The sequence below is a fragment of the Capricornis sumatraensis genome, chromosome 10, assembly GCF_032405125.1.
Source record: "Capricornis sumatraensis isolate serow.1 chromosome 10, serow.2, whole genome shotgun sequence".
NCBI lineage: Eukaryota > Metazoa > Chordata > Mammalia > Artiodactyla > Bovidae > Capricornis > Capricornis sumatraensis.
Window position 1 is genome coordinate 94,609,727 of NC_091078.1, and position 8,986 is coordinate 94,618,712.

The 8,986-nt window shown below is 42.3% G+C and overlaps 1 protein-coding gene and 1 pseudogene across 1 annotated transcript; one reads left to right on the forward strand and one right to left on the reverse strand.

The window, feature by feature from the left end:
- Window positions 1-618: 618 nt before the first annotated feature.
- On the forward strand, window positions 619-930 carry LOC138087787 (c-Myc-binding protein pseudogene; annotated as a pseudogene).
- Window positions 931-4,707: 3,777 nt separating this feature from the next.
- On the reverse strand, window positions 4,708-6,286 carry IQCF3 (IQ motif containing F3). Its single transcript, XM_068982968.1, has 3 exons — window positions 6,269-6,286; window positions 6,052-6,099; window positions 4,708-5,106 (listed from the first exon to the last, which is right to left on the reverse strand). The coding sequence occupies exons 1-3, from the start codon at window positions 6,284-6,286 to the stop codon at window positions 4,708-4,710; spliced, it is 465 nt and encodes a 154-aa protein (XP_068839069.1).
- Between the last annotated feature and the right edge of the window lie 2,700 nt (window positions 6,287-8,986).

Consider the following 8,986-nt stretch of genomic DNA (forward strand, 5'->3'; position numbering starts at 1 on the left):
TTCATGGGGTTGCAAAGAGTTGGACATGACTGAACTGAACTGAACTGAAAGCAATTTGAAATAGTAATTTGATGTATGTTCTAATAATTAAAAACAAGCCTTGTATTCTATATGCTTTTCCATTTATTTTCATCAAAATTTGATTGTTTTACAAAATAATTGGCCTATGATGGATTGAACATTTTAAAAAATGGTCCTTCCCCATAGACAGCCTCAGAAACAATGGTCTTTAGTGCAATCACAGGAGTGAATGACTAAGCTAGGGTGGAAGTCAAAATCACAGGGGGTGAGAGGCAAGAAGCATGGGGGCATCATCCAGTCAATGTGGACGTCACTAAGAATTGTGTCATACATAGAGTGGAGGTGTCTGATATCAGTGGGAGCCTTATTTGTGTTTAGCACCCTTGAGAAGCTTGCAATGATGGGGGAGGGTAGAGCAGTACTGAGGTTCCTTAAGATCATGGTATCTGCTATTTCCCAAAGAAAATAGCATCCAGATTCAACAAAGACCCTATAATGTGCTGCAACTAAGACCCAACACAGCCAAATAAATTAATTTTAAAAAAGAAAATTGGAGCCACGGTCTCCGGCGCCAGCTACGCCGCTGCCACTGTCACTATGGCCCATTACAAAGCCACCGACTCTAAGCGCAAGCAGTTCCAGAGGTACTTGGAGAAGTCGGGGGTGCTGTACATGCTGACCAAGGTATTGGTAGCCTTGTATGAAGAACCAGAGAAACCTAATAGTGCTTTGGATTTTTTAAAGCATCACTTAGGAGCTGCTACCCCAGAAAATCCAGAAATAGAGCTGCTTCGCCTAGAATTGGCAGAAATGAAAGAGAAATATGAAGCTATTGTAGAAGAAAATAAAAAACTGAAAACAAAGCTTGCTCAGTATGAACCACCTCAGGAGAAGAAACGTGCTGAATAGGATTCTTCTCAGTTGAAAAGACACTGAAAACAATGGTTTTGTATGACTCGAATAGTTTGTACAGTATATAATCTTTTCTGAACAGATGCTATAGCACTCTTTTAAATATGTTAAAATCACCTATCACACGTTAACTGTTATAAACACATAGTTCTTTGAAAGGATAAATAAAATTGACAAACCATTAGCCAGACTCATCAAGAAGCAAAGAGAGAAAAATCAAATCAATAAAATTAGAAATGAAAATGGAGAGATCATAACAGACAACACAGAAATACAAAGGATCATAAGAGACTACTATCAGCAGTTATATGCCAATAAAATGGACAACGTGGAAGAAATGGAAAAATTCCTAGAAAAGTACAATTTTCCAAAACTGAACCAGGAAGAAATAGAAAATCTTAACAGACCCATCACAAGCACAGAAATTGAAACTGTAATCAGAAATCTTCCAGCAAACAAAAGCCCAGGTCCAGACGGCTTCACAGCTGAATTCTACCAAAAATTTCGAGAAGAGCTAATACCTATCCTCCTCAAACTCTTCCAGAAAATTGCAGAGGAAGGTAAACTTCCAAACTCATTCTATGAGGCCACCATCACCCTAATACCAAAACCTGACAAAGATGCCACAAAAAAGAAAACTACAGGCCAATATCACTGATGAACATAGATGCAAAAATCCTCAACAAAATTCTAGCAATCAGAATCCAACAACACATTAAAAAGATCATACACCATGACCAAGTGGGATTTATCCCAGGGATGCAAGGATTCTTCAACATCCACAAATCAATCAATGTAATTCACCACATTAACATTGAAAAATAAAAACCATATGATTATCTCAATAGATGCAGAGAAGGCCTTTGACAAAATTTAACATCCATTTATGATAAAAACTCTCCAGAAAGCAGGAATAGAAGGAACATACCTCAACATAATAAAAGCTATATATGACAAACCCACAGCAAACATTATCCTCAATGGTGAAAAATTGAAAGCATTTCCCCTAAAGTCAGGAACAAGACAAGGGTGCCCACTTTCACCGCTAGTATTCAACATAGTTTTGGAAGTTTTGGCCACAGCAATCAGAGCAGAAAAAGAAATAAAAGGAATCCAAATTGGAAAAGAAGAAGTAAAACTCTCACTGTTTGCAGATGACATGATCCTCTACATGGAAAACCCTAAAGACTCCACCAGAAAATTACTAGAGCTAATCAATGAATATAGTAAAGTTGCAGGATATAAAATCAACACACAGAAATCCCTTGCATTCCTATACACTAATAATGAGAAAGTAGAAAAAGAAATTAAGGAAACAATTCCATTCACCATTGCAACGAAAAGAATAAAATACTTAGGCATATATCTACCTAAAGAAACTAAAGACCTATACATAGAAAACTATAAAACACTGGTGAAAGAAATCAAAGAGGACACTAATAGATGGAGAAATATACCATGTTCATGGATTGGAAGAATCAATATAGTGAAAATGAGTATACTACCCAAAGCAATTTACAAATTCAACACAATCCCTATTAAGCTACCAGCCATATTTTTCACAGAACTAGAACAAATAATTTCAAGATTTGTATGGAAATACAAAAAACCTCAAATAGTCAAAGCAATCTTGAGAAAGAAGAATGGAACTGGAGGAATCAACTTGCCTGACTTCAGGCTCTACTACAAAGCCACAGTCATCAAGACAGTATGGTACTGGAACAAAGACAGAAATATAGATCAATGGAACAAAATAGAAAGCCCAGAGATAAATCCACACACATATGGACACCTTATCTTTGGCAAAGGAGGCAAGAATATACAATGGAGTAAAGACAATCTCTTTAACAAGTAGTGCTGGGAAAACTGGTCAACCACTTGTAAAAGAATGAAACTAGATCACTTTCTAACACCATACACAAAAATAAACTCAAAATGGATTAAAGATCTAAATGTAAGACCAGAAACTATAAAACTCCTAGAGGAGAATATAGGCAAAACACTCTCCGACATAAATCACAGCAGGATCCTCTATGATCCACCTCCCAGAATACTGGAAATAAAAGCAAAAATAAACAAATGGGATCTAATTAAAATTAAAAGCTTCTGCACAACAAAGGAAAATATAAGCAAAGTGAAAAGACAGCCTTCTGAATGGGAGAAAATAACAGCAAATGAAGCAAGTGACAAACAACTAATCTCAAAAATATACAAGCAACTCCTGCAGCTCAATTCCAGACTCATTATTAGAGAAATGCAAATCAAAACCACCATGAGGTACCACTTCACACCAGTCAGAACGTCTGCAATCCAAAAATCTGCAAGCAATAAATGCTGGAGAGGGTGTGGAGAAAAGGGAACCCTCCTACACTGTTGGTGGGAATTCAAACTAGTACAGCCACTTTGGAGAACAGTGTGGAGATTCCTTAAAAAATTGCAAATAGAACTACCTTATGACCCAGCAATCCCACTGCTGGGCATATACACCGAGGAAACCAGAACTGAAAGAGACACATGTACCCCAATGTTCATCGCAGCACTGTTTATAATAGCCAGGACATGGAAACAACCTAGATGTCCATCAGCAGATGAATGGATAAGAAAGCTGTGGTACATATACACAATGGAGTATTACTCAGCCGTTAAAAAGAATACATTTGAATTAGTTCTGATGAGATGGATGAAACTGGAGCCGATTATACAGAGTGAAGTAAGCCAGAAAGAAAAACACCAATACAGTATTCTAACCCATATATATGGAATTTAGAAAGATGGCAATGACGACCCTGTATGCAAGACAGGAAAAAAGACACAGCTGTGTATAACGGACTTTTGGACTCAGAGGGAGAGGGAGAGGGTGGGATGATTTGGGAGAATGGCATTGTAACATGTATACTATCATGTAAGAATCAAATCGCCAGTCTATGTCTGACGCAGGAAATGGCATGCTTGGGGCTGATGCACGGTGATGACCCAGAGAGATGTTATGGGGAGGGAGGTGGCAGGGGGGTTCATGTTTGGGAACGCATGTACACCCGTGGTGGATTCATGTCAATGTATGGCAAAACCAATACAGTATTGTAAAGTAAAATAAAGTAAAAAAAAATTAAAATAAAAATAAATGAATAAATACAACAGCCTGTTCTGAAAAAAAAAATTAAAAACTAAAAATTAAAAGAAAAAAGAAAATTGAATCTAAATTAGCATGAAGCTTGCAAAACCTTGTGTCAGTCATCACTCAGGCCAGCCTCCTGTGGTTTCTTTGGGCTGCTCTGTTCCCAGGAGAGCCAGCCAAGTGGCTGACTTCTGTCTGGGGCTTGCTAAACACAAAACCAATGGGTGCAATCCTTGCTGGGTCCTAGTGGCAGGCTGAGAGTGTGTGGCATGTCTTCACTCTCATATGAGCAGGTACCCAGAGTCTTCAGAAATACAAAGCCCAATGCCTCCCAATTGCGAGTTTAGGAGACAAGGCTGATGATGGAGATGTGGAATGGGACAGCTGGCTCTGCATATATGAGGTCACCCTCAGGCAGCAGTTGCTGATTTGGATAGAGCGGCACATGGCTACTGTGGGTCCAAACAGGGGCCACAGGAACTGAGGGGCGGGAGTGGGGGTAGGAGGGAGAGACACCTATATTGAAGTATTCTCTGAGTAGAAGAGGGCAGGGCCTGAATCTTTGGGGTCCCCATCCTGAGAGAGTCACTGAAACACACAAAACCTGGTCAGACATTTATTGGGGTGGTGGAGCCAGTTCTCCACACTCTAGTATTCTCTTAGATTGATAGGATTTCAATATGGAACTCTGGCTGGTTGAAAGCACCCCCGTATTGTGCCTGTGCAACATCACTGGTCTGAAAGGTGAAACAGCTCTTTGGAGCTTGTAGTATGCATACAGCGTTGCACACTTGGCAGTAACGTTGATGGCACTGCCACATGCGAACCCAGGACTGGAGCTTGACTGCTGCCTGCTCCTGGATTATATAAATCTTCAGTAAGTTCTGCCGTCGCTTATACAACTTCCTCCACAGGACTGTTCTCCACCAGCACTGAATCATCCAGGCCCTGAGGGCAGCTGCCAGCAGGGTCCTACGCACCAGGGTTCCACGCCACCAGGCCTGTATCTTCCCAGCCGCCTTCATCCTTGCTATCTGACGTTGTTTTGCAAGAAGCAACTAACCAAGCAAAGCAGAAGACTCCCAGTGAATTTGTCACCATCAACCACAGCTGCGGTGTCTGCCACAAAGGACCTCTGATTGTCTCTCTGAACAATCAGCCTTTCTCCTGGTGGTTCTCAGGGCCCAGGAACCTTGGGTGGGGTTCTGGCTCTACATCTGTCTTGTCTATGCCCACAAACACATCTGCTTACCCTCTGAGTCAGTGTCTTTGTCTGTATAAAATGAGGATATGCTTGCCCTGTGGTCTTCACAGGTTCATGGAATCAGTGGAAACACTTTCTGATCCAGAAGACCAGACATGGATGTGAGGAACCAAAGGGTCCTCATGAGGATTAAACTCCTGAGTTTGTAGCTTGCATCTTAGCCCAGATTCCAGCCTGTAATGCTACCTCCATCACAGCCCCTCGTAGCTTCCTCCACTTCATTTCTTTTGACTTCCACTACTCTTTCCTGGGGGCTCAGATAGCAAAGAATCTGCCTGAAATGCGGGAGACTGGCTTGGATCCCTGTGTCGGGAAGATCCCCTGGAGAATGGAATGGCAACCCACTCCAGTATTCTTACTGGAGAATCCTGTAGATGGAGGAAACTGGAGGGCTACAGTCCATGGGGTTGCAAAGAGTCGAATATGACTGAGCAACTAACACTTTCACTATCTCTCAATCACTCTCATATCCTTCTAGGCCCAGGATGCCCTTTCTCCAGCTCTCCAGTTTTCACTGTGCTGTGTCTCACCTTCCATATGGCCTGTGAGTGTCCTGATTCCTTGCTTCTCTAATGTCTCCCTCTCTCCCTCACCCAGAATATGGAAGGAATATACCAGGACAGGAAGGCACCACTGAGCTGATTCCTGTGAGACTAGAGATGAAGCCTTTACTTCCAGGGACCCTGGGGTCAGAAGGCCAATGGTCTGAGGTTCCCACATGCTCCTGGGCCCCACCTACCTTCCTTTTCCTCTCTTTCTCTAGATCGTCATTATCAGGTTCAGTCTTCTGCAATCAGAACGTAGGGAGAAAACATGAGTGAGGACCAGTCTCTGTGCAAAGTTCCCAAAGCCCCAGCTCCCTGTTCTTTTCCAGGGTCCTTGAGAGAAGCATCTAGTGCTTCTCTCAGCCATGGGGCAACTCCCCACCCTTGGGGAAGGGAGTGTCTAAGTCTTACAGAGCATTTACTGCCCATGGTTTTGGGGCAGTGGTTCAGGTGTTCATATCCCTCTCTGGTCACTGCTCCATTGGTCTTGGCAGAGGCAGGGAGGATGGTAGATGAGGAGATAGCCATGATGTCACAAGGGCAACTATGACCCAAGGACTATGTTGCCTTCTCCAGGCTCAAACTTGTTGGATAAAGTGGAAACACTTGCATTTCCGTCCTACTAGGGATGCACCAGGGTCTTTGGTAGAACCACATCCCCTGAGAGTGTGTCTTGTCCCAAGAATGATCTCTGGTTTGGTCCACCCACAAGATCATCCTGTCCTCAGCTACGAACAGAGCAGCTCCCATAATGCAGAGGGAGGTGCACAGGCTCAGGCTGCTCTCCACACCCTCCCATTTGCTCTGCAATGGTGCCCTTCTTCAGCAGGTGAGAAAGTCCCTCCTCTAATGGGGAAGAGAGTGGGTATGGATAGTGAGCAGAAGGGGCCAAGGAAGGTTGGGGATGGATGCACCTCAGTCAATTTCTGTTCCCTCTCTCCAGCTGCTGTCCTTCTGTAGCTGTTGAGCTGCACTTAGCAGGCCAATGTTACATTCCTTATAACAAAAGAAGCCCTTTCATCCTGTCTGAAATAGAGTGGGCAGGAGGAATTTCCCAAATGATCATTACCTAGGAGACAGGTAATATCTCAGACTCCTCCTGTAGTGGCAGTGGTCATTTAAGGTTAATTAGGTATTCAGGCTTGCTTCAAAAGCCATCAGTCTTCTGACTGTCTCCACAGTCACTTCCCAGCCATGTTCACACTCTTTCTCCCCAGATCTCAGTTAACAGGCTGACATGGCCTCTTCATTTCAAAGCATTATCTATCAACTTTCCACCAAAGAAGATGATTTAGTTTTTCTGCCCCATTCCAAGCAACCCCACATTTTCCTCCCCTCATTTTCCCTATGAGGTTATTTGCAACTTAGGTCTAATCATGACTTAGTGTTTACATTATCATGACAAGAGAGTGCTATTGACAGCCATACCATGAAGTACACTCTTGATTCCCTTTCCCTTCCCACGCAGCTTCACAGAAACTCTTTTTATTATGAAAATGTTTATATATATATATATATGATTTGATAACAGTGTCTATATGTACTCATGACCCAGAATAATCTGTTTTTATCCTCTGAATTAATTTCCAAGTGACCTCCAAGGATTCTCTACAACAGACAATGCTCCAAGGAGCATCTTCCTATCGCTCAGCAGCTGTGGGAGGCATTCTCCAGGGTTACACACAGGGTGACTTGCTGAGTCATAGAACAGGTGGCTCCTCCACACCATAAAATCCCGACAAACTGCTCTCCACAGTGGCAGATCCAACCTAACTTCTGTCAATCACTAATTTTTCTTAAACTGAAAGATGCAAAGTGGTGTCGCCTTGCTGTTTCACTTTGCATTTCTCTGACTAGAGACTTGTGTGAGACAGTCTGTGAGACTTCTGTGAGACACAGTGTGACTCAAGGGTAAGTATCTAGGTTCCAGTCTTGATATAGATTCTTTCTGGCTGTGTGAACTTGAGGCAGTAGATAGGTGGGCTCCAGGCTGAGCAGCTGAAGTTTGTCCCCTGTGGACAGATACTCCCAGGATGAAGATAATAGCAGGAACAAGAGAGGAGCTGAGCCCTGCCTAGACAAAAGATAAAGAGACCACATATTTCTCATTCTCGAGGTCAAAGAGATCTTTCTGACTACACATGAGCAGAAAGGCCAGAAAGGGAGGAGGCACCACCCCATAGTAGATGATGTCAACCTATCCTTGGCCTCTTCACTAGAATCCATCTTAGCTAAGAGATGCACGCACACACATAGGAGGACCCTGAGTTAAACCAAATACAGACTCAGAGCCAGGAAAGGGCAAGATGACTGGCTAGAAGAAACCTGTAAGAAATGCCCCATATAAGTGATTCCAACTACCATGAGCACAGGACTCTTTCTGAGCCCGCCTATGTGATTCATTTGTACTTTTTCCTTCTAATAAACATTTCACTTGTTTCAATACTTTCTGTGGAAATTTCTTCATGGAAATTCACCTTCTACAAAGCTGACAGGCCAGGGCCTTGTCACTGGCCACTAGCTTTTAATACTTACACAAATCTTATTAGTCAGATCATAGAGCAATCCTCTAATTTTTCAATATTTTCTACATTATCTTCCAACTCTCTCTTTCCTGTGTTACTTTTGAGAAGACTTTTTCCATTTTTTTAAGAGTCAACTTTCAGGTGCTCTTTCCTGTTCTCTGAATATTCTTTAAATGGCACACCATTCTTTTTTTAAAATTAATTAATTTTAATTGGAGGCTAATTACTTTGCAATATTGTGGTGGTTTTTTTCCATACATTGACATGAATCAGCCATGGGTATACATGTGTCCCACCATCCTGAACCCCCTGCCATCTCCCTCTCCACCCCATCCCTCTGCGTTGTCCCAGAGCACCAGCTTTGTGCTCTGCTTCATGCAGCTAACTTGCACTGGTCATCTGTTTTACATACAATAATATACATGTTTCAATGCTTTTCTCTCATATCGTCCCACTCTTACCTTCTCCTATTTGGTCCAAAAGTCTATTCTTTACATTTGTGTCTCTTTTGCTGTCTTGCATATAGGGTCGTTGTTCCCATCTTTCTAAATTCCATATATATGCATTAATATACTGTATTGGTGTTTCTCTCTCTGGCTTGCTT

What these genes read in the sequence shown, in the direction of transcription:
- IQCF3 (XM_068982968.1), bottom strand. An exon ending in AGAAAGAGAGGAAAAGGAAG is followed by an intron (nt 5,107 to 6,051) that starts GTAGGTGGGGCC and finishes TTGCTTGGTTAG; the next exon opens with TTGCTTCTTGCAAAACAACG.